The sequence below is a fragment of the Temnothorax americanus genome, unplaced genomic scaffold (assembly GCF_048541705.1).
Source record: "Temnothorax americanus isolate GAGA-0224 unplaced genomic scaffold, ASM4854170v1 Scaffold29, whole genome shotgun sequence".
Lineage (NCBI taxonomy): Eukaryota > Metazoa > Arthropoda > Insecta > Hymenoptera > Formicidae > Temnothorax > Temnothorax americanus.
The window spans coordinates 2,152,533-2,177,615 of record NW_027509432.1 but is presented as its reverse complement, the minus strand read 5'-3'; the positions used below and the strand labels follow the sequence as shown (position 1 = coordinate 2,177,615).

The window sequence follows — 25,083 nt, the reverse complement described above, 5'->3', positions numbered from 1 at the left end:
GTACGGTCGCAATGGTGGAGGTAAATAAATTATCATTTAATTCCGATTTGGCTACAAGTATATTTTGGGCGTAAGGCGTCTACATGGATGAGTACTATACAATGCGAGGTATTAATTTCTCTCCTAGAGGTCTAAAGTTTTTTATAGCATAACCGTGATATATCTCGAAATGATAATGATCGACCGACGTGTCGAACTTCTAAACATCGAGACTTAGGCAGACAAACTTCGTACAAAGGATCGCGTGTGTATATTTTCTTCTTTTCTTTTTTTTAGATGTTTAGAAGAGAACGTGTCGTCCCTCTTGCTCTCACTCTTAAAAAACGCACCTCTCTCTAACTCAACGAACGAGCTCTAATATGTATAATCGTATTAAAGAGAGAAATAAAAAGGGTTGTTCATGCCTTTGCTCTCTCGTGCCGCTTGTCTACACCGCCGATTGTTATATTTACAAATCCTATATCCCTTTTTACAAATATCTATAATCGCCTCTTCTACGTTGCAAGAAAATATATCATTTCTTCTCGTGTAGAGACACGTACGCTACATTTACTTCGCGCTGAGTTCGGGACACTAAAGTTTACACCCTTTCCTCCCTAAACTGGTCATTGTTGTTCATCTACTTTACGCGACGCGTATTTAACGTGACGGAATATCGAGGAATACTTGCGGCAAGGAAGAATTACAACCAAAGTACAATTTCCGAGAGACGCTGCTTCGCACTTAGTGCCAATTCTTATTATCTGATTTGAAACCGCGATCTCGTTTCCGCCGTCTCCGTGCCCAACTAAATTTACGCGTCTAAACTAAATCTCGAGTCGTTAGAAAACGCAGAGAAATGCGAATTTTCAAAGATGTTGTCTTAGGTGTTTTCCTTGATATTATACAGTTACGTTATATATATATTTTTTAGGAGGGACATTACATGTACCCTAAACGAGCGCTCTACGAGCTATCGAAAGATCTTTCTTTTCCTGTATTTGAAACCGTACAAAATAGTGATTCACCATTGTGTATTTACTCGAGACATCGAGACCACACACTACATTTTTTTCTATACACCCTACACACGACAGTTTTTTTGTTAACACCTTAAGTACACGCTGTATTGTATATAAACGAAATAGACAGAAATCACCGATTAGACTCGATTACAGGCGAGTAAAGAAAAGAGAGACAGCGAACGCGAGTAGAGAGCTTATCTATCTATACGCTTCATTGTTTCATTGCGAGAGAGGATCGAGCGTGCTAAAAGACGACGAGAGTAAAAGATGACAATCAAAAGTCAGCGTGAGGATCTCGCAATTTGGCATTCGTCGACCTTCTTTAAGTCGTGATCAGACTACGGATTGGGATTGAGATTGGTTTGAAATTTAATCAATCAGAATAAAGAAAACTAACTTCAAGTTTAACGGAACTTTGCTTTAATTGGTTAAATTTCAATCAAATCTCAATTCCAATCTGTAGTCTGATCACGGCTTAACTCTGACTACTTACACGAACTAAAATAAATCTTTTACTTTTCCGAATCGCGAACAATCACAATCTCTCTTTCTCCCCGTGTGTCGTGACGTATTCATATAAAATTACACCGCCAATTACGAGTAGTTATTGTATTTAATTGCTTTAGGTGAGACGCGTGCAACGTAATACTCACGTGCACGGACGAATACAAGAATACCACAGCTATCACATCGACGCAGGCCTATACGTAATAAAAAGTCGCGCCACAAATGTCCAACATTAACGAATTAAGCTAACGATAGATATTCATTTCTTTTTTTTTCATATTTAAGTTTATTACAACGTTTCGCAATAATTTCATTCCCGAAAGAGGGAAGAACGTTGGCGAATCTGAAGAGAGAGAGATAAATCAAACGAAAAACCGAGATTGTTATCTTTCTCATGTCTCGCGAATCTTTAAACAAAATACCCTCTGGAAAAGAAAGACACGGCACACTTATACCCAGGGTAGGCAGGTGTAAGGGGCGCAACTATTCCTGTTGTGGATGCTAACGGAAGGAAGCGAGTGTCGTTGCCTGTGTCAGCGTTGACGATAGGGGTCCAATTGCGTGTTTTTGTGCATCTGCGGTGTTACATTACTCGGTTGTGATTGCTCTTGTTTGTGTTGTTGATAGGGATGTCGGGTTTGCTGCTGCTGCTGCTGTTGCTGCTGTTGTTGTTGTTGCAATTGCAGCTGCTGTTGCTGCTGCTGCTGCTGTTGGTGCTGGCGTTGTTGATGCGGTTGCAGGGTATGTTGCAATTGCTGTTGCGGTTGCGATTGCGGCTGCTGCTGCTGCTGGCCCTGTTTTCGTTGCTCGGTGCCAGCCGCCACGTAAGAAAATACGCAGAGGACAGCGTAACAGATATCAGATGCCTGCGAATGAAGAAATATTTAACGCTCTTGCGTACGTACAAATTATTCATGTCTTTTTATTTATCAGACGTTTTGATATTTTAATTCATTAGAAATAAAAATAAATATTAATTTTATCAAATCAAATTTTGCAAATTTTTATTCATTTTTAATTTTGTACGTATGTGTATGTGTGTATAAAATCAAACTTAAATCACTTGAAACTAGAACTTTGTTCAGAAATGGTAGAAAGTTGAATTGTAAAAATTGTCTTCTGAACGTAATTTATAAAAATGCAAAACGAAAATTTATCAAACGGAAAAAAGAACTTACGTGAGGTGTAAGAAAGGAAAAAACTTAAAGATAAGCCTCATGCGGTGTCATTTCCGCGCTTATGTTTCTGATGAGTCTCCGACGAGAGTTTATTAAGGGTAAATGCGACGGAAAATATTCTATGCAAGCAGCGAACCGCCTCTTCAGCCTGTCACACAGTATATGGCTATAGAAACGATAAGTACAAAAATTGAAAGTAATAAAATGTCTATCATCCTCGACTCTCTTTTTATCTTGAATGTTATTAATTAAAAGCAAACCGTTGTAACTTAATAATATTTTATGCATTCACTAAACGCTTAAATTATTGTGAAATTTTTTAAAACGTTATTGCATTCTGTGTACGTATAAAATAAATATTTCATTCTGTTGAAACGAATATAGTTTTAATGGAATTAATTATTAAACTATTATTTAGTTTTATAATAAAACAGACATTTTATTACTTTTCTCTCGAAATAAATATCTTTTCTCATATATCTTGCGGCAGATATATTCTATTCCGGCAGTAAGGAGCCTCGAAATACTCACCATTTGCGACTTATATTTACGTTGAATTACTTGTCTAGTTTTAGGATCTGAAACAGAAAGGCGTCCGGGATAACGTTCCGACATTCAAAGACTAAAAGCTAAATTGCAGCGTAAAGCAAGAGTGCCAGAGTATATATCGTGAATATATTTTTATTAATTTTTTTCTTTTTTCTCGTACGAGATATCTACGAGCGTGTAAAAGCGTATGGTAAATCGATGCAGTATTCGGTGTGGTCACTTACTGAATTCTTCCAAAACAAAGATTCCATCCTTTTGAGTAAAGCACTTGCGGATATGATCGAGTCTTACAAAAAACTGCAAATAACACAATCGGTTTGCGTTAGTGGTCTGCGTATCGCGGCGTCATGGATCTGGATCTACTCCATCATGCACGCACGATTCTGACGATTTCTCTATTTGCCTATCATTATCTTATGCGTCGATATATGCGGCAATATTGGTCATGTGTGCGAAACAGCTTTCTAAAAGAGGCGTGAGAATGTATCGTGATGCTCGCCCGACGATAAGCGTCCGTTTCCACCCTTCGAGCGCTAACTCCGTCGCATCTCTGATCAATTAACCAATTCTACATTTTAATCTCACTTTATTATTCAAAATTACTCCTACATTATTCTATTTATTATTGCAATTATATTATTATTATTATTTCAATCGTTTTTTCAAGTAAATTTGCAAAATGCAAGAATGTGAAAGATTCTTTATTTCGCAATTCAATATCTTTTGATTAAAGAGAATGCTTTTTAATTGAAAATCTAGACGCGCTCGACGGGTTTTGCGCAAAGGGTGTGTTTCGCGTACTATCTATTTCAATCAATGCACGTCACCGTACAGAGACTCACAATTATTCAAACTATAATTACAACGCAATTAGCGAAATTAATACACTGTTCTCGTATAATCTTTTTGATTCACGGTAACTGTCGTCTTAGCATGATCTGTTTTTTAACGCAAGACTTGGAACGTTACTTTTTATTGATAATTTATTAATGGTATAGTAACGCGCGTGACACGTACATCAGACAAGAAGTTATCGACAAAATTTCTAACAATCGTAGTAACTGTCACTGTTGTCATTACATGCCGTTTACATAAAATAATTAGTAATTCACACTTGATTAGATGCGAAGCGATGCTCTTGTACGCTATAACATTGTTGCGACTAGATCGTGTTTCTTCCGTTTTTCCGAGAATATTAAAAAACAAAACACATGCTTTATTTCAAACATATTTATCTCAAAGATTCGTGATTTCATCTTAAAGATTTTCTCTGCGTGCGAAGAGAACGATTCAAATCTAACAGAGACCTGGATATATTTATCTTGCACATTAAAACCCGTGTGCCTCGCGAGCGATTGGATTATTTTAATATTCACGTTCCAGCATTTCGAGTAACTTTTATATCTTCGAGCCGATCTCCACTACGAAAAGAGAAAACGTGGAAGATACATTTCACGGCGACGACGTCCGCGTGACGAACATTGAGAGACGCGTTGTATGTGGAATATCGCGGATGTCGTATTTAATGGGTAATGCTGAAATAGAAATGTATCCATTACACGTGCAAAAAGTGTAAGACGAGAGAAACGAAATCGGAAAACTCAAAAACCCTATGAATATTTCTACATGCAGCATACACAAGCCTTTCAGAACAGCCGTATTAACGATTGTCTCGCGAGACAACATGCTCAATCTCACTTAGCAATTGTCATATTTTGATCGCAAACTCAGCAGCAAGCAACAGTGTGTATTGTCATAAACTGAACCTTAGCAAGACTATCACGTCTCAGAGAACACGTCTTACCGTCTGCAAAAATAATATCCATTCGATGCGGAATAAAAAATGTTGCCTTATTTAATTACGCGGAAAAATTTGTTGACGATTGTCTTAAGTTGATAATACGAGTGGACAACAAAGAAAGTATATTACTCAATTTTCAGCCAAAATAATTTCGTCTATGTAGAGTATTTTTTTCAATTGCTGAGTTCTGCGAGAATGAATCCGCGGTGTAAGAGCGAAAGCGGCGCATAAACGATCCAGGAAACTATTCTACGACTACAAAATCTACTAAAAACGCCATGCATCGTTCAGCAAACGCGTTGCAATCTCGATAATAATTGATTATTAAGCAAGATCTAGCGATGGCAGCAGCAAGAAGCAGCGACGGCGGCAGCAATGTCAGCGAGATATTTAGCGGCAGGCGTAATAGCGGCAGACAACTCTGGAGATGGCCTAAACTCAATTGTAAAATGTCACTGATTGCTTAGCGTCGGAGAGTTGCTAAAATGTGCAATTGTATCGTCCAATACAGATCGGCGGACGTGATACGATCGACAATGATGCACGGTGATATATATATATTATATCGATCGTGGGGGGGGCGAGGGGGGTGGTAGAGAGAAATCGAGAAGATGGGGGTGTGGGGAAGCATGACGGTAAACAAATATCACTTCTTAAGGAGTGAATCGGATACAATATTGGAGTCGGTATACAATGTCGTAAACAAGAAACAATATGTTAGCAGAGTGCCATGCCAGAGAAGTGTAATAATATCATGGCGAAGACGGTTGAGGCTCGCGCGCGAGACTCGCGCAGTCTTCACGACGTTTTCTTCATTTGTAGAGTCCTGTTCGCAATAAACACGTTAGACGATCACTAGACAGCACGAGGAACCATTGCTCTACTACATGACTACCAGTGTAAAATGAATTAATGAATTTCGAGCGATGCATGTGTTACTCGCGGATTTCGTTTTCATTACTTGACAACAATCGAGAGAATAATTTTAGGCATATTAAATCTTTCATCTCTTTTCGTACTACTCTCGTTTGCGCAATTCGTCTTTTTCAATTTATTCCCAATATCGTCCACATTATGTAAGCAATCCTGAAGTTTCGATATCTTTACGCAGTATATCTCTCTGGAAATATCATCCCCGATTTTACCGTCCACGAGAAATGTCCACATAAACGAGGGACAATCTAGAGGCATTTTTGTTGATGCACAATTAACGGTCCCAAAATCTTACCCAAAGTGGCTTTTACAGACTACAAATGTTTCGCTTAATCTCATCCAACTGAAAGTTGAAATAAAAAAAAATAAAAAAAAAAAGAGAACGGAGAGAGCAGATTACTTCCGGAGATTTCGTACAGATAGGCGGGATACTTGTCATCGATCCTTGATGAAATTGGCAGCACATATTTTATTTTATTTTATTTTTTAATTTTTTTCCTTTTTAAGAGACTCGATCGCGTGTCGAGCAAACTGACAACGACAATGACAGTATCGATAAAATAAATTTCTCGAAGAGCTTTCTCAATTTACGACCGAGAGAGAGAGAGAAAGAGAGACACGGTGTGTAAAACGTGAAAGCTGTAAATGATGATCGTGACGTAATGACTTGGTGTACGGACTTTCATGTACGAGTGATTAGGCTATATAGATATATATATAGTTGCATTGTGTGTGCATCGAACATCGCTCTCTACAAGTTGCACTAAACACTACTTACAAATATCTCATCTAAACGATATACAATATATAAGTATATTGTGTCGGACTTTTCGGTCAATGCGGCAAACACTGTTCTGCATTTCATCGTTCATTACTGGATACCCGGAGAGGTATCGGCTGTACGATATGTATATATATCATATATATAATATCGTAACGGAAAGATACATATGCGTGTATATATATATATTACAACTAACACCGATCGATCGTAAAAAAAAACAGTAAGGATAGACAGAGCAGATCAGTGAGTTCGAATGCAATTTAAGAGAATGTAAGGTAGATATATATATAGTATAATGGTATATATATAATAATATATACGGCCAAAAGTAATGGTGAAAATAAATAAGCATCTCCGGAACACGGCCAACATTGAGTATATAGTCATATACTGAATTTATATAACAAACAATGACTTATTTTGATTTGATACCTCGAAATCCTGTTTGCCCAGCCGCAGGGCAATGTCGATGGACGGGACAAGAAAACAGAAAACAGAAAAACAGAAAATTAAAACCTTTGGTAACAGCAGTTATCCACTCAGTTATAGAGTATATATAACATATATATGTAGAATGTATATATAGAAAAGAGAGAGAGAGAAGAGAGATACAGCTGTATACGATGATATCACAGCTACGCTTTTATCACCTAACGTCATGGCCAAATCGATAAACAGCAAGGTATATATTCATTGTTCAAGGACCATCTCAAAAGTTCCCTAAGCTGAGAAAAGTCTATCATTCCGATTACCCGAATCGGACGCCCGTGTATGCCCGTGTATCCCGGGCGTAATATCCCACAGGTATTTCGTCATTTCGCGCGAGATTCAATAAACGAGAGCCGCGAGCGTTTTTATCGCGGTGGAGTAAGTGGCCGAGTAAACAGCGATTTGTGTAGCGCACGCGATTTCGTTGCATCATCTTCTTTTTCTCTTCTTCATTTTGTCCTTTTAGTTTCTTTCGTCTCGAGCCGCGAATAGACTTTCCTCGCGCATGACCACGACAGATAAAGAAGTTGTTAGACTTATGGAGAAAATATAATAGCATCCAACATTCAATACAAATGATAAGATATAGGAGTATAGTGTTCAAAAGACAGTCTGTATATATATTGCCCTATACCTTATTTCCTATGTGTATATATATATATATACATAGGAATATATATATATATATATAAATGTAATGATAAATAAAATATGTAATATATATATATAATTATATATAATACAGATAAAAGAGTCTGCAACTGCACATCGAGCTTCCATGCAAGAAAACATTGATTAATATAACGCCTGAACACAATATTATCCAGTAAAAATAACCGAGAGGATATCAGAGCCGTATGAAATTGTGCCGAGTTACATTTCGCGCCGGAACGATTACGATTAAACGGAGAGCTCTCGATTAACGTCAAGCAGAACGACTGTTTTCTTCGTTGAAAAATGGTATGTGCACGCGTGCGACGCGTTATACGTGTAATGTGTATGCACCTGGTTCGGACGTGGTCCGATTCCTGATAAGATCCATTCGCTGCATTTGTTTGCGTTACTTATCAATTTTCTTAAAAACCCCGCCATCCATTTATAAATTGTATTCTTTTCTATTTGCATCAAAGTATGCATTTTGAATGTTTGCTAAAAAAAAAAGATTAAAAATTCCTTGAGACAAATGGACCACATTTCGAATACAGATGCGCATAAAAAAATGTCGCAGATCAAACGTGCTTGCTCTTTTAATTAAAGATTTATGGATCAATTTTGAGCCAATTTCTCGTTATTAAGAACTTTTTATGGGATCGATAACTTTTTTTTTATTATTTCTTCCTTTTTCACGTTAGATATCTCAACGACTCTAGGCTTGAGAATTTCATTAAAGTAAATTCCAGTCGTGATTGGATCATATTAACAGAATCCGTTGAGTTTGCGGAAAATCTTCCGTGGTCTGACGCAAATAGTTAATGAATTAGCGCGTTGATATTTTTGCAATGGAAAATTGACTCATCAGCGATCAAAGAGAACTTATACGGTTAAAAAAAAGAAAAGCACAATCGATCAGCGGCATTCTGTAAATTCTGCATAATTATGCTGTTTCTTTCTTTAAAAAAAAAAGTGTGAGATGTGTGTTTCTATATCTCTTCATTTCTTTCGTAAAGTCTTTTTAATTCCGTTTTCGTCGGTACCGATTTGTGTCGTTGCGTTTACGCGCGAGTATAAATTTTCGCGAGTATCCTCATGAACCATAGATAAGAAATCTTGGCGTCACAGGGTATTTCTCACGGATTTTTGGAATGTACATCAGGTTGAATGTTCGCCGATCGAACCACCTTGAGCCCGACTTGACCTACCACATGGACGCATGTCGCGATGAATCACGTACAAAGATACAAATCAATTAAGCAGATCGTAGTGGCTAGCAGTGGGAGATAATATTGAGTGGTCCTTGCATCAATGCAGTAATGAAAGAAAAAAAAACACAGGGAGAGAATATTCGATGATCGAGAGAACATGAATGGTTAAAAAGACAGTGGTTGAACGACGACGAGATTTCGTCCTATATTCAATCCTATTTCAATTTCAACGCTGCCGTTTTTGCATTTGCCGTTTTGTCTTTCTTTTTCCTTTTTATTTAATCAATGCCCCATTTAAGTACTCATTTAATAATTAATCGAGCAACGTTACGAGTATCGAGGCTAGCATTTAATGCCGCCTCCGACCGCGATCGCGATCATTGAGCCGAGACAAAGGATATTTTTTTATTTCTTTCGAACGAAGTCAGTCTCGTGGTAGCGTAACACATTCTCTAACGTATATGTTCAATCTTGCTGAAATAAAGGCATTATTATACGCATTGGCACGTCGGTAAAAAGTAAACGATACAGCATCGGTAGCCAGAGAGGGGGGGACGCAACGTTATATAATCGAGACGTAATACGGTCGAGGGTATAACGGAAGGTGATAATAATCTCCAAATCAAAGTTTCCAATAAATATATACGATCCAACATGACACAAACAATTGAACGTAGAATGTAAGAGGGATATATAGATATAGATATAGATATAGATATATGCGCAATCCTCGAAAGAGAGAGAGAGAGAGAGAGAGAGAGAGAGAGAGAGAGAGAGAGAGAGAGAGAGAGAGAGAGAGAGAGAGAGAGAGAGAGAGAGAGAGAGAAAGTGAAAAGGAGAGCCGAGCTCTCGATTCTTCCCGATAACAGCGTAAGAAAGTGTGTGGCTTTCACGCGAGTGCGAGTCATACCTTGCTGTTCGCGAAGAGGAGACCGACGCCCTCCATGCAGACCTGCAGAAGCCCGCCCTCGCCCGTTCGCATATCCTGCACCGGGAACTCGCCACCGAGCTCGTAGCCCACGTTCCCGCCTCGCCCGCGAGCTGCCGCCTTCTCCATCGCGTCCTTAATGCAGTAGTACACGTCCTTACACTGGAATAAACGATCGTTTTAGTTTATTTAGCATCGAAAATCAACTTGGAATCCACGAATTTTCCCCAGACTATGTAGAAAAGATTGTATCATCTGCAACTTTTGCTATCAATGGAGATTAACTTTAATCTCGGTTTAACTTTCTATCTTTTTCCAATTCTTAGAATTAAACTAAATTAAAATTGGATTAAAGTTAATCTACATTGTTAGAAATACATAAGACTCTTTTAAGACTTTCTATCCTGTCTTCGGTGAACTTTTGCAATTATTATGCGACAGAACAAAATGTTCCTTCTTCTTCGTTATAATCCTTCGTTCGATCCTTCCTACCTTCTTAGTGTAATACTTGTGTAACTCGGTATCGCCGCCGCTCCTCCTCCACAAGCACAGAACCTTGTTCTTCGGACTGTAGGTCATGTTGACCACGCGTTCGTACCACCAGCGCTCTACTATCACGCCGTTCACTGATCTCAGCACGAGGCCGTCATGCCGGACTTCGAGAAACCGCAGGTCACCCTCGGCGTCGACCCCCGAGTGCACGGTGAACGACTGCCGGTGCATTTGTCGGGACGTCAGGGGCTTCAGGTCGATGTCGTTTCCGTGCTGCGAGGAAGAAGCGTTCTTAGCGACTTGCTAATCAGTTGCGCGATAAAAACACTCACGAGATTGTTTATTTGGTCGAGGAGTAGATTCAGTTCCTGGCTGTAGATGAGGCCGATGTGACTCTTGCCCAGCAGTCTGCGTACCTTCCGCTTCAGTTCGTTCTTCTCGACGTTCAGCATCACTAGGATAGCGGTGAGATTGTGCAGCAAAGTACACAACAGTCTGTCCTCCTCGTGCTCCAACCGTCGTCTCTCGCTCTCGCTTAAGCTCTTGTATCTGCGTCGCGCATGCAACATGTTTTAATAACAATTCTCTATTTGTCACTACATTTATATGTATCGATTAATAGATCTAAAGTCATGTACGATTTTTCAATTTCTAATTCGAAATAGAAGAAGATTACGTGGTACCATCTCTGATTTTCGTTAATTTTGACCTCGTCTTCAATCGTTAAGTATTACGGACGTCTCTTACCTCTCCACCATCTCTCCGGGCCCTTGATCCATACCCATCATATCGCGTTCCTGCGAAACGGCGTCCAAGAAGGCATCCTCCCAGAACTGCATTTCGTCCCACAGGGACGATCTCTCCTTCCCCAGTAAACCTGGATTTGAAAATCGTGATATAATGAAAAGATAACAAAATTATACGAGAAAATCCGTCAGCCTTTGTCATTCGTGGTAATCGTATCGTCTCTTTAAATGCTTCTAGTATCGTACCCTCAAAGAGATATGTTCTCGCAGCTTCCGGACTCGGTAACGTCGTGGTAGGTATTAAACTTCCGCCGTGATACCGGAATCCGGTGCTCAGGGACGACTTGCTGGACCAGACGCTGCCGGAACGCTGCTTGCCCTGCCGAGGAAACTGGAATCACAGAATCGCGTAAGAATGAAGTTAATAGCGTTATCCAAGGATGAGGATCTTTGATGAAAAACGATAGAGATTTTAATGAAACGATAACACATCCCGAGACTACATCTTCTATTGACATCCGTCGAGATTATAATGATTAGAGCCATTCCAATTAACTAAGTGCGATGCAACCTCTAAGATCAAAGGGTAACTTGTTTGCACGAAGAATCACGGAAAAAACCTAGTTACGTCACAAACGAGACACTAATTTTTTTTTAATGTGACAGTAAAATTAAAATTGCAGTGAAACGCGTCATTGTTACCCTTCGATAACAGTTTTCTATGCGATCTGTCAGCGTCCATTCGTGTCTGATGAATGTCGAGGTATCAACGTGACTCGAGTGTTCGGAACTACGGGACTCTTGTCGCGCGAGATGTAGACGCTACATATCCGAATCGGTCGCGTCTGGGAACTCTATACGTTCGTAAAGGGCGCGCACTTAAACGTTTGAGGAAATAGACGATAATACTAACGTATGTGCGTTGCGCTCTACCAGATGTATCTAACAATTATGTAAGATTATATTAATTCAAGATAGTTTACATTGCCTTGCTCGACCTCGCTATCAGACACGGTGCTTCGGAAGGAAGCTTGGTGCGCTTGCCGAAAAGCAGGATTAGTGATAATGCTACCTCCGTCAGTGGACAAAGCTTCGCTGCTCCCCGTTCCACCACCCCGCCCACTCTAAAAAAACACATGACAAAACACATGTGCGTTGCATGTTACAATCGAAAATTGAGCATTTTTGTGATGTTTTTTTCTTTTTCTTTCTTCGCGTTTACTAGCTTTAAAAGGACCGTCAAAGAAACTGCCAGGCCGAATAAATATTCTCTCTAAAATAAAAAAAAGAGAGAAGAAGTGCTATCTCTCGTCTGTTTTAGGACGGGGGGAGGAGATGTATTTTTACCAGTATTTTCAACAATCATTGATCGCGCCTGCAGGATCATTCCGACACCAAGTAGGACAACCAACTTGAAACTCGAGCTTAAGATATAGGGGAACTACGTTTAATATTGAATGAAAAAATTCTTTCTACCTCCGAATCGAACGAGGTGAGCTTGCTTAAAAATTTCCCTTTCTTCGTAAACATATCCAGAAACATGTCCGTTGTCGATTGGCCCGTATCTCCTGCCGGCGGTGCTTGCGGCACATCCAAATGCACTTGCGGCAAGTCTGGTATTTGTAAAAATATTATTAATTAGTACTAATAATCAAGTATTTATTCAAATTATTAGCCTACGCTCTTTTGGCAAATTTTACATCTATTCCAAAGTCAACAAAGTTTACGTGAAATAATTGGTCTTGTTTATCGCAATGATGTTAAATTAAAATTTTTAATCAAAAATCTACCTCGACTAGGAATTGACGGAATTTTTTTTTTATAACAGTGTGCTCAAAGACATACCCGATTTTTGCGTGACATCCATAAAGTCGGGCTGATTCGGGGATTGCGGAGATCTTAGGTTTTCTCTGCTACCGAATGGGCTAGACGCCTGCGAAACAAACGCTTTCTTCATTGTCGAATTAAATTTATGCTCATACGATAAAATATTAAATAAATATCGGCTTAGACAAATTGTAAATTGTGCTACGTCAGAAGCGTTTAAGAGTCTTTATACCTGTGACATCAACGAGCTGTCGAAGCCGCTACCTTCGGATAGATCCTTGCTCCAGTAATGCGTGTGAGCGATTTCCATCAATTGGAAGACAGAAGCCATCCCGCCTAGTCCAAAATTATTATACGTATGTGCGAGACCGTGCGTTACTGCTTGAAGGCACTTTAACATTCCCTTATACACGGGCTTTGATATGGCCTGGCAAGAAATTAAAGCAGACATAATTGAATGTTTTACTTCGAAGCGAAAAATGTCGAGGAAGTTTAGTAGGCCCTAGATAATGTCAAATTAAGATACACTTGAAATTTACCACATCGTCAATGTGATCGTTTGGACTAATCTTCCTATTAAGACCCTTATTCAGCTTCGTCACGACCAAATCCCGATAATTTTCGTCTTCCATCAACTTCTTCAGCCTGTTCAATTTGAGCCAACCAACGCCTTCGCCAGCAAACACTTGCGTCACCACCTAGAAATTCCGTCGTAAAATTAAGCACGATTGTTTTCAATGATCGTTTTTAATAATTAAGAACGTTTACGAATACTTGCGTCATTTAAAAAGGCTTGATTGTCGCTATTTGTGCTGGAACGTTCCGCATTTTGCATTCTCTGCGCGTCTTCTTGATTAACTTTGTGTGTAGAATGTTTTATTAATGAGGAACGTTCCACCAGTCCGGTTTTTCCTGCAACTGTCGACAAATCTCGTTCAGAATTTTATCTTTAGATGCAAGGATTTAATTAGAAATCCCTCGATGTTAGTTTACCTTTCGGAAATGGTCCAAGAATCGGATTTGTCTTCTCTCTCGATTTCTGATTCTGCGGGAAGAAGCTACTGCCTCGATTGGAATTATTTTTACTACCTGAAAATCGGATGCAATTTCTTTATTCTTTAAACCGCGCTACCACCTCTTTCTCCTCGAAATACATTATCGATTTTTATGTCGATTTACATTATCGACTTTTAATAATTAAATTTAAATTAAATGCACGTAAAAAGTTAAAAAAAAATTATAAATAAGTAACAAATTTTTCTCCCGCTACTTTAAAAAACATCTTTTTACTCGAAATGTTAAACCATTTATTATAAAATTAATGCCATAAAAATTATCACATCATAAATGCAGAATTTCATAAATCATTAATGTGTTTCGTGGTTTAATAATTATCAAAAATGAAATCGGAACGTACCGAATAAATCGCTAAACATGCTGCTGGTCTGCGCGGCGAAGCCGTTCAGATCGCTGCTAATATTGCTGAAAAAGTCCCGTCCGACGCCACCCCGCGTGTCAGACGCGACCAGCTGATTGCTCATCGAATCCTTCCGCTGCTGCGTCATATTGGGAGATTGCGGACTATGTACTGGTGACTGCGACTCTCCGAGGCTCTAAACGCAAATTTGATAAACCAATTTTAAAGATCAACGCAAAAACATTAGGATGCTTCAACGCGATTATGTCAGATCTGAGATCGTTGAAGATATGTTTACCTTGAGCAATCCCTTCTTCGCGGCGGCTTCTTTGGCACTTTTCGTCAAGTCTCCCAACGTGCTCTTGCCGACGTACGTCAGATCGTCTAATGTGTTTTTGCTGACACCCGCCGCGGTTTTACTCGCCTCCAGCGCAGTTTTCGACACCTCTTGCACTGACTTGGTGGCCTCGCCCATCGCTTTCCTCGTCTGTTGCGTCAACTAATTGATTCCGAATAAAGAAAACAGATTAAGCATAAGTACATTCCGATTTCGTACGCCTTGTATATAAAGTTTCGCAAAAACGTACTTGCTCCAGTGGCGCAAATAGACTGTCTTCACCTGCTTCTGTAATTTTTTCTTTCGCCTGATGCTTCAGCTGCAATAAATAGTAAGTTAAATAAACAAATATAACTACTACCGTATCCAGAAAAAATTAATGGTAACGTTCGATAAAATTGTAGGAAAGAGTAACAGATATCCTACTATCACACATATTCCTTGCGATACCTTGTCCATGTGTGCGAGTAGCCCGTCCTGGCTGCTCTGTCTGGTAGTCTCGCGCATCAGGTCCTTCGCCTGACTGGCGATCTGCTCGAACAGGGAGCCCTGCGAGCCCTGCCGAAGAACACCATTTCCGGTAGCGGTGGTACTGCCACCGCTGTTCTGCCGTTGCACCGGGCTGTCGTTGCTCTGTTTCGGAATGATCGTCGACCCCGCCGATGCTTGACGTTGAAGCTGCGTCGGCACCTCGTGATGATGATGATCGGCGGTGGTAACCGCGCTTATTTGCCGCGGCAGGAGGGGCCCGCCGACGGTGCTGAAACTGGAGGCCCTCGCCAGGACATTGCCGACGCTCGGCTGGCGTTGTAGACCCGGCCCCGTCGGTGGTACCTGGAAAAGAATACGCGAGCGTTCGTGATTATCCTCTATCTTCGTGAAAAAAATAACAACCCTCTTGAAAAAATCGGATGCGAATCTTCTCCAATCCCGCGCGTCTCTAAAAAAAGAAAACCCCTTTTCTCGAAACTGTAAAAGTCAGAAAATCTAGAAAAATGCTTACTCTGGGAAATGTTGTTATTAATAGATTAGTAATACGCAAATTGTACGTCAGTAGAAAACTTTTAAGACACGCGGGATCAACAATAGAAAGAACTCCAAGATTTTTGTAATAGGAAAAGTGCTTTTCGTTTCTGAAAATGTTACACATTAATCGACACAAAATTTACGAAATACTTGATCTTAAGATTCAAGATATATGAGACAATAAAGTTAGTCATGCTTTAACGAGAGATATTACGTTGAAATAGTATAGATTAAGTTTAGATAAAACAAGTTGTACTTGATAACACAAGTGGTAACTACGAGAAATCGTACTTTTCATAATTTAAATAGTGCATCACATCTCTAGTGCATGTACATGTAAAATATATTGAAAATACCGATCGTGTTTCTGGATAAAACTCATTTTAACTCACAGTAATCGAACGTAAATTCGTGGACGTGTGTTGGCAAGAAGATGAAGAGATGTATATGTAAATGTATTGTATATGTACGTTTCTCGTATACGTGCGTCGATCGCATGAGAATGAAACGTATAATATTATACGAGCATCAATATGCAATAACGTAGCTTCAGAGAATAAAGTGAAAAGAATATGTGCATCGTAATAAGTCTTATTCGTCGTTTCATGCTGAGAAGAAATTGTGCGAGGTACAGATTGAAGATCAGATAAACAGAGCTCACGCAATTACATTTAATGACAGCTATAGGAAGTGAATGGGGATTTATTATGTTCGTGTTTTCAGGAGTGAACATGCGAAGGATGCTCAAACGAACGCCGGTATCTCAAACGAATGATTTATCGGAATAATCGTGAAAACGACACCTTTGAAATAAAATGCAAGTCAAAGACGAGAAGCTTAACATTCTCCTCAAACAATACTTTTAATACGAGAAATACGAGTAAGGAAGAAGGAGAGAGATGAGAAAAAGAGACGAAAGAGGCAAACATTCCACACGTTCCCCGAAAATTCCATTCGGTATCCCATTCGATTTCATTCTATCATGCATCAATCCCCCAAAATGATACCGAGGTGACATTCGAAAGTGACAGAATTAAAGGTACATATGAAGATGACTCACAGGAGTGACATATCTACTGATACGCGAGGTCCTGTGAGGTGTGGTAGGACGTTCAGTGTCGTTGAGCGAAGATTGAGTGCCTAAAGATCCCATGCTTATCCCTGTGAACTGTCCTACCGAACTTTGTGCGCTCAGGATAGTGCGCTGTGTTATTGTCGACGCGGAGTCTGACTCAAAGCTACCACCCTCCTCTTTATCCTATAATCAAGCTATCCGTTAGCGCACACCGCAAATGCTACTTCGAGATTTAACGTAACGCTATGAAAGTATTTCGTAGGTATCGTATTTATGCACGAATCATTATTGCGCGCCGATTTGCAGAATTGAAAAATATCTGTGAATTGTTTGACGTATGCGAAATCTTCAATGATATCAATGATATTATTTATTACTATAAGATTAGGATATTATTATCGCGTTACATGGAATCAAGAGATTTTCATTATTTTCAATTTTTTAATTCTGATGTCGTGCATGCGACATGATTTATGTCGTACGATGTAAACCATAATTACATAAGATATAAAATATCACTTACAATTAGCATATAAAAGGTAGTGCATATAAAGAGAAAGAAAGAAAATAATAAGAGGAGAGATGATCGCAGGAGAAACCGTCGTCACTTACGTTAGTTGACTGCGAACCCTCATGAATTTTCGGATTTAACTCTAGCTCAGAGTCCCTGTTAAAGCTCGGGCTACTGAGGTCACTGTGACTAGAAGACGTGCTCGGCGGGCTCTCGGGTCGTACCGGTGAGCCCTCCTCCACTCCCGGATATTGCAGGGAACTCGGTGGATTGTAGACGTTCTTCGGATCCACCGAGAGCGACATTGGTTGAGGCTGTGTCGCTTGCGGGCAATTGTAACCTGCGTAAAGTAACAGAACACATTAAAAATACTTAAATTGTATAAATTGTATAAATTGTATAAGTTGTATCAATTGTATAAGTTGTATCAATTGTATAAGTCGTATAAATTGTATAAATGTGTTTAAGTGCTTTATCTTTAAACTTTATTTTTAAACTTGAAATTTAAGTATTAGCAGCTCTCTTCTTTATGGTACACTCACCTGGCGACAGATCGGACGATGCCATCTCAGAGACAAAGTCGCTGAGAGAGGAGTAGGAGGAGCTGGTGCTCTCGGCGCCCTCGGAGTCGGAACCGCTCTCGTCCGTCGGCTGAGTCTCGTGCTCCCTCATCGCCTTTAGGGCGTTCGCCAGCGAGCTACCAGAGTCCCAGACGGGAAAGTAGATCGGCTCGAGGTTGGTCGCGTACCAGCGCGGCTTGTCGCCGATCTGCGCGGGATCGAACACTCCGGTCTGCACCCGGAGGAAGGCTACGTTGCTCGGTGTGAGGGACCACTCGGCCAGGAACTCGACCGCCTGCGTGCGCGCAAATCTATTGAGAAAGCTGCTCTTCCTGGGTCGGGACCGGAGAAACGAATTGATCTGGAAGGCCACTACCGGCCGGGGATACAGCCGTAGAGTGCGCGTGTGCTCGGTGAAGTTGGCCAGCAGGTTCTGCGAGTTGAAGAACCGCACCATGGCGACTCGCGTGGCGATGTCCACCGAATCCACGTCGTTTCCATAGATGAAAGGATTGAAGGGCGCCGGGCCACCCTGCCCCTGCCCGGCCACCTTCGGCGGATATGGCCCAGCCGGTCCGGGTCCACTGATCGTCGGCGACATCGACGGCCGACGAGGCGGACTCGACGACGAGCTCATGCCAGGCGAATTCACTGGGGCATGCTGAACGTGCGCGCACTGATCAATGCTCGGCCTGTGCTTCGTCGAAGCAACACTGCAGGGTTTATTTATTAATATAATTTATTAGCATTCAACGTTGTAAAAACATTTCAAATGTAGTAATATCATTTCATAATTGATAGAGAATTGATAGAAGAATACTTCTGTTGATAATTTTTATTTAACAAAAAGCACGAATTTTTTTCAATGATTTTACAATTAAAATTACATTTATGTTATGTTGATTTTAACGAAAGAGAAGTGATAATTACATACCTTAAACTGGAATGATGGGAGGCCGTGCTTTCTCTTCTACTCGGCACCTGAAAGGACAGACGAGCGAGATGCAGCGATATGTCCTGCGGGGCTAATGGAGGACCTGTCATACTGGCCATCGCCTGAAAATTCAATAATAAATTAGCAATTGATTCTTATTGCAACGTTCGTTGCTCATTGCTACTTCGTTGCTACTTCTACTTCGACTAAATTACCAATCTACAAATAAAAAGGTGAGACTACTACAAAATATTTCTACCCGAGTGTCGACTAAGCTACCAATCTTCGAGAAAAAGAAATTATTTTTTTTCAACTGCTATAAATTTGTATTTGCTGCATTTAATGTTCATTTTATTGTGATGTTCATTTCATAATACTAGCAAATGTATGTGGCTACAATTGACTCTACATGTGATATAAATCATGCATGCGACTAACTACGAAAAAAGGGTATGCCACCAAGCGGACTGAGAGTATTGGTGAAATATTTACACTAGAGCCAACTTGATCCATCAGTTGCATTGCCTGCGATGAGGGTAAAGAGTCATTAAATATACTCTTCATCATTTAGCTTCGTAATCAACGAGAGTCAATAACGAAAATTCGTATCGCCGCTCAAACGATATCGCGCTACCTGCTTCAAATGATTCTTCAGGATGGTACCCTCCGGTTCCGGCAACGGCGGCAAACCCTCCTCGCACAAAGAGCTCGGCGCCGTTATCTTATTGCTATCCAGGTCCACCAACCAGATATCGTCGGGCATCTTGAAGTTCTTCTTGTACAGTAGGAACGACGCGGGTATTCCGATCACGAAGGGCGTCGGGGCGAGCAGCAGCTGTTCCGCGCAGCTCATGCACGTGGGGAGCAAGGGTATCGCGGGAAACATGTACTCCAGCGGGTAGATCATCGTGACGAACGCCATGACCGACATGGACAGAGCGTTGTAATCCCGGGACTGAAGTACGATCTGAAAAGAAGAACATCGTTCAATTCTCTAATAGCTCTGGGCATTCAAAAACGCGGAGAAAGCACTGGTGAAAAATATATAATTGATTTGTTCTTTCGATACCAACGATTGTTTTATACTAAATTGCTCACCTTGTTCTCCAAGAGGATCAGCGTGAGGACCTTCAGACATATGTCGACGCCTAAGAGCTCCAACGGCAGGTGCAGAGGAAAATCAACCAAGGAAAACCTGGTGTGGTCCGGCAGGGCGAAGCACAGTGGGGGTTGCATGCTCGATGATATTATCTCAACCTCGACACGCGTCTTCGCCGGAACGGGCACGGGACTACTGAGCAAACGCAGTATCCACGTCTCGATCTCACGAACATCGTGAAGCACGATGGACGGCGTGTCGCCCAGAGCCTGGCCCGTCAGAACGCTCCATACCGTGTCTCTGTAACGAGGGGGAAGTTCAGTTGAGTGATGTTAGAAGTTTTTTGAACACACTTCCGTGGATCCTTTTCTTCTTTTCGGAAATTACAAAGCGCATTGTATACAAGTTGATTGGTAAAATTTGAACCAATTTGAAACACACCTGTTGGTCTGCCGAGAAGCCCCCACCTTCTGCGGCGAGAAGCTCTCGTTGCACGCGTCGATGATCTTCTTCAGGACGAAGAGACACTCCCGGAACATCGTGAAGAACGGATGGTGCGAAATGATGCATAGCGAGGTCAAGGAGTGATTGCGAACCCTCTGCGAGAATATTGAGGTCGTTGAACTTATTGACGGAACAGTGCGTTTCTTTCTGAACTAATTATCAATGGCGAGAACTGTTTCGAGTGCAAGGACTGCAAGAGAGCAAGGTGCAAGGCAGTGTAGCCAGATCGGGACCCGATCGTCGGGGACCAAGAGCAACTCGAGAGCCAGGAACCAACGAAACCTCGGCCGAGCGCACACGTACGTGCTTTCTCTTCGTGTGTGTATCCCCACTGCCCGGCCCACCGAGTGGCCCTCGAGAGTCTCGAGTCCCGGATAGTCGGGTGGCTTTTGGTCTCCGATCTGGCTACACTGGTGCAAGGACTGCAAGGTTAGGTTAGGTTAGGTGTTGTTAATGTTGTTAATGTTGTTAATGTTGTTATATATTACAGTGGTATCGACCTGACGTCTTCGAGACGCTCGTGGCGAAGGGGAATGACTGCCGCCGCTCTCGCTGTCTCCGCTCGGCGCGATGAATTCCAATCTCGGGGCGTGGGGTACCTGCGGGGTGTCCGAGTCCCTCCTGCTACTCGAGCAATCTTTCTCAGAGTCACTAGGACCCACCGCACTGCTCCTATAGTCGCTATAACGAACGGCTAGAGATACAGTCTTATAAACGGGACACTCTGTCAGGTGCGAATTATTCGTCACGTACTAATTATTCTAGTTGTTCTAGATATGCGACGACAAATTTTCGCTCGATTCTGGAGAATCGGCAAATTTTTAGAATCTTAAATTAATTTCGAGAAAGAAGTTTTTCTCGCTGTTTTTTTATAATTGTATAAATTATATAACTGTGCTCTGTGAATATAATACTTAGATTTAATTTTTCTAATTTTTCTATTGATTATTATACAGGTCAGAGGGAGGCCAATAATTCTAAGCCATTTCACCTAGAAAAAGCGGAATCCGTGCTTCTTTCCATGCTCTTCCTCCAGCTTTCCCTGCGAAACGTGGTGTTGTACTTTTCCCTCTTGAGCGAAATCCCACCGGCAGCCACGACCCCCGCTTTCTCCATAGGTCGGTAAAAGTTCACGCATATCCCGTAACGCGTTTTTCCTGCGTTTTGCAAAATGTTACTGTTACTGGATCCTTGGCGGTATCACGATGCAACGTGCAAGTGGGACGTGTACGAACCTGAATCCTTGTCGGTGAGGGTGAAGGTGAAGGACGTCGCCTCTCGTAAGGCCGTGCGCTTCGGTCCCACGCTACTGCAACCTTCCGGTTGGCAGAAATACACCATATCCAGAGGCAGAGGAAAATCTTTGTGATCCTCCACCGGATATCTGCGTAGCAACTCCGGGACCTATTTTAAATGGAATTAAAATTTCGTAAAATGTAAAATTCTATAAAGTAAGTACACCTAATATTGAGCTTTTGGATTTTTAAAGCTATTTTTCTTTTCATAGAATTATGCGAATACACGCTCCAATGTTCCTCATTGTTATACCTGGACGGGCTGACGAGAGGCAGCGGGCATCCTGGCCCCCACGATGGCGAGATAATCCACCAGTCGGGGGCACAGGAATTTCTTCTGTATATCCATGGCGGTTATCTACGTGTGCAGCTGTGTCACCGTTGTATACAGTGTATACAGGACATCCGAGCCGCTGAACTCTCCTCAGGGTCGTTTCCAGCTTGAATCATGATTGCACCATTCTCTCGCTTATTTATCCCACCTGCAAATAGAGAGTCGACCGAGGGCTGCAGTAAATTGACGTTTCTGTCTCGCTATTTGCTGAATAGTCCTGATTAATTAAACTTTCGCTGTGTAACTACTCTCGAGGGTGCGAGCGGCTAGCGGGTTGAATTTATATGTGACACGTCCCGCTTTTACTTTGTTATCCTTAATGACGTACTCTTCGGCTAACGCGGAGGTAATATTTTCTTTAAAAGAATATCTTGGAGGGCAATTATTATATATATTTTTAATTAAACTTTGCGCTAACGTTATCTTAAGTTATCTTAATTTATTTTAAGTTCAGATCATTAACGTTACAGATTGCTTCTCTGAAGTTTTAATTAAACTAAAGTTACCTCATTTTCGCAATCCCATTAGGTTAATAAAGAATCATTAAACATCCAATAATGTTAAATTTTGCGAGTAGATTGAATTTATATGTGACGTGTCCCGCTTTTCCAGGCAATATTTTCTTCAAAAGAATATCTCGAGGGCGATCATAATATATTTTTAATTAAACTTTATAAAAATTATCTTAAGTTATCTTAAGTTCAGATAGTCGACGTCACAGGTTGCTCCCTCCTCTGAAGTTTTAATTAAACTAAAGTTATCTCATTTTCGTGATACCTTAGGTCAATAAAAGTTTCATTAAACATCCAATAATTTTAATATTTGAAAATTATATACCAAAAATTTAAGAAAGAAATATTATTTATTCTTACATTTGAAAAATCTTTACGTTTCAGTCGCAAAAATGAGATGCTGGACAACAGATCAATTTCCCTAAGGAAGGAGGAGAACGAAGAGATCGTTGAGGGCGGACAGACAGAACGGGCCGGAAGGGCAGCCGCCGGTCCGGACGGAGGTTTCGGGAGATCGATGATTCCGGAGGCCCGTAAGGGATATCTGTGTCACCGTGTCGGGGGCAAAAGGGAACGCGAGGGAAAAAGCGCGGGCGTGCATGCGCATGTTTAATTCCGCCTTGCGATATCGAGCCTCGTCTCGTATTTCGCGCCGTGGCGCAACGCGGACGACGGGAACGACGGGGTCGTGTGCACGAAGCCGCGTACTTCCGTGTTCGATTACACCGTCATCGCACACGACAAGTGATTACGGCCCGCACGGATCTGACGGCTTGATCGTGGCGGAAAAAGAGAGAAAGAGCGCTCCGGCGACGTCCGAACGAGAACCAAGCTCCGAGCTTTCGGAGTTTAGTTCTCGTTCCGGATATCTTCTATCCGTTTGAGAAACTCTCTAAAGATTTTTCACTGTTTTAGATATCCTCTTTTAGAGACACTCTTCTCTTTCTTGAGTTTATGAGAAAGGCGATCGATTGTAAAGTTCAGTGCGACATTCGGTGATCTCCGTGTTTCTTTAGAAACTTGAGAAGTTCAAGTTATAAAACTGAAAAAATCACATTTAAATCCCATTCTCAGGTTTCTACGAAGAATACGAGTTACTGGCGAAGAATACGTGCACTGGCAGCAAATCTTTCAATTTTGAAAGAATAAACTGGATGATGGAGAACTTGAGAGAATCAATCTTGAAGTTATAAAAGTTATTTGTTATTCGCAGACTCATTTTCTCTCTCAAATTCATTAAAAAATAAGTAGGTCGCGATGAGACTGAAGTCTCTGACCTTAAAGGAACCTCCTACACATATTACACTAGCGTATGCATAAAATTATTTTATCTGCGATATGCAAAATTAATCGTTCTAAAAGACTGCAAACGTGGGTCGTTTTTTTTTTTTACGCATGGCAGCTTAAAGTGGCATACACTGTTAAAGAATAAAATTTAAACCAATGCTTAAATAATATTTTGTTATTCGCAATTATCATGTATGTCGAAATTTATTTTTACACAAAACAATATTATTTTAACTCCATTTATTTAGTTGAATTAACGACATATATCGAGTAGAAGTAGCGACGACCTACAGGAATAATTAAAAATTATTCAAATTGAGTATAATTTAACATTACGAATTTAACAGTGTATCGATTGCAAAATACTCCGTTTCTTGGCTCATGTCCATTTTTACCTTATTACTTATTACTTAACTCTTATTACTTATTCTTTTCTAATTTTCAAAACTATAGAAAAAGACAAAACATCAATTAAACCGAGATTAAAGTTAATCTGCATTGAAATGGACATTAGCTGTAAAATTTCAAAAATAAATCCGCCTTCATATAAATCCAAAGGCAAAATTATTAAAGAACGACACGGTCGGAAACGTTAACGCGTCTCAAATACGACTTGAACTTGTAAAATCGATCTCGCGATGAGATCTCATTAGTCAAAAACTCGGCGATGCATCGTCCGGTGAGAGGTCGCGTTTAACGATTCACCGAATCTCTCAGCTTCCGAGCGCGCGGCGATCAATTATTCAGCCCGTCTCTTCCCGAGGCGCGAATGATATCGCATGCGAGGAACGGCAACAACGACGCGCGGAATTACTCCCGGATCGGACGTCGGAAAGACGTCGCGCGCCCAGCTGCGACGTTAAGTGGCACGTACACCTGCGGGCGATCCGTTTCGATAAGAGCGCGACAGTTAACGAGTCGACCTCGCCGAGTTCTGCCTGCTCCCGAAGAGCGGCTTCGATCGTAAACGTTGACTCGGAGAAAGAGAACGTCGATCGTGACTCTGTATGGCCGCGAAAGTGCATGCGAAAATCGAAAATCCAATTAATTCGGTCAATCAATTTGATTATTAATTCGATTAATTAATTCGAC

General features: G+C 41.0%; 1 protein-coding gene and 1 long non-coding RNA gene across 12 annotated transcripts in view; one reads left to right on the top strand and one right to left on the bottom strand.

The window, feature by feature from the left end:
- Positions 1–46: 46 nt before the first annotated feature.
- Rab3-gef (Rab3 GDP-GTP exchange factor) overlaps positions 47–25,083 on the bottom strand; it is a 25,912-nt gene continuing 875 nt past the window's right edge. The window contains exons 2-34 of one of the 10 annotated variants that reach the window (XM_077410401.1): positions 22,112–22,340; positions 21,799–21,967; positions 21,555–21,720; positions 21,052–21,244; positions 20,501–20,658; positions 20,059–20,359; positions 19,595–19,927; positions 19,453–19,485; positions 18,961–19,082; positions 18,009–18,739; positions 17,568–17,806; positions 16,941–17,138; positions 15,305–15,688; positions 15,105–15,173; positions 14,816–15,016; positions 14,518–14,713; positions 14,094–14,189; positions 13,879–14,018; positions 13,640–13,798; positions 13,333–13,527; positions 13,119–13,206; positions 12,750–12,886; positions 12,257–12,397; positions 11,520–11,664; positions 11,275–11,404; positions 10,860–11,076; positions 10,528–10,800; positions 10,018–10,197; positions 7,189–7,197; positions 3,463–3,535; positions 3,221–3,267; positions 2,690–2,837; positions 2,236–2,377 (exon numbers count right to left, since the gene is read on the bottom strand). In XM_077410401.1, coding sequence (XP_077266527.1) covers positions 2,727–2,837; positions 3,221–3,267; positions 3,463–3,535; positions 7,189–7,197; positions 10,018–10,197; positions 10,528–10,800; positions 10,860–11,076; positions 11,275–11,404; positions 11,520–11,664; positions 12,257–12,397; positions 12,750–12,886; positions 13,119–13,206; positions 13,333–13,527; positions 13,640–13,798; positions 13,879–14,018; positions 14,094–14,189; positions 14,518–14,713; positions 14,816–15,016; positions 15,105–15,173; positions 15,305–15,688; positions 16,941–17,138; positions 17,568–17,806; positions 18,009–18,739; positions 18,961–19,082; positions 19,453–19,485; positions 19,595–19,927; positions 20,059–20,359; positions 20,501–20,658; positions 21,052–21,244; positions 21,555–21,720; positions 21,799–21,967; positions 22,112–22,207 — 5,730 coding nt within the window. In that variant the 5' untranslated portion in view covers positions 22,208–22,340 and the 3' untranslated portion in view covers positions 2,236–2,377; positions 2,690–2,726. Of the gene's footprint in view, positions 2,378–2,689; positions 2,838–3,220; positions 3,268–3,462; positions 3,536–7,188; positions 7,198–10,017; positions 10,198–10,527; positions 10,801–10,859; positions 11,077–11,274; positions 11,405–11,519; positions 11,665–12,256; positions 12,398–12,749; positions 12,887–13,118; positions 13,207–13,332; positions 13,528–13,639; positions 13,799–13,878; positions 14,019–14,093; positions 14,190–14,517; positions 14,714–14,815; positions 15,017–15,104; positions 15,174–15,304; positions 15,689–16,940; positions 17,139–17,567; positions 17,807–18,008; positions 18,740–18,960; positions 19,083–19,452; positions 19,486–19,594; positions 19,928–20,058; positions 20,360–20,500; positions 20,659–21,051; positions 21,245–21,554; positions 21,721–21,798; positions 21,968–22,111; positions 22,341–25,083 lie in introns of all 10 variants that reach the window. The other 9 variants (XM_077410394.1, XM_077410397.1, XM_077410396.1 and 6 more) reach the window with 9 other exon arrangements.
- The window catches only part of LOC143899825 (uncharacterized), a 3,017-nt gene continuing 286 nt past the window's right edge, over positions 22,353–25,083 (top strand). The window contains exon 1 of one of the 2 annotated variants that reach the window (XR_013257605.1): positions 22,353–23,237. This is a non-coding gene — a long non-coding RNA (uncharacterized LOC143899825). The other variant, XR_013257606.1, reaches the window with a different exon arrangement.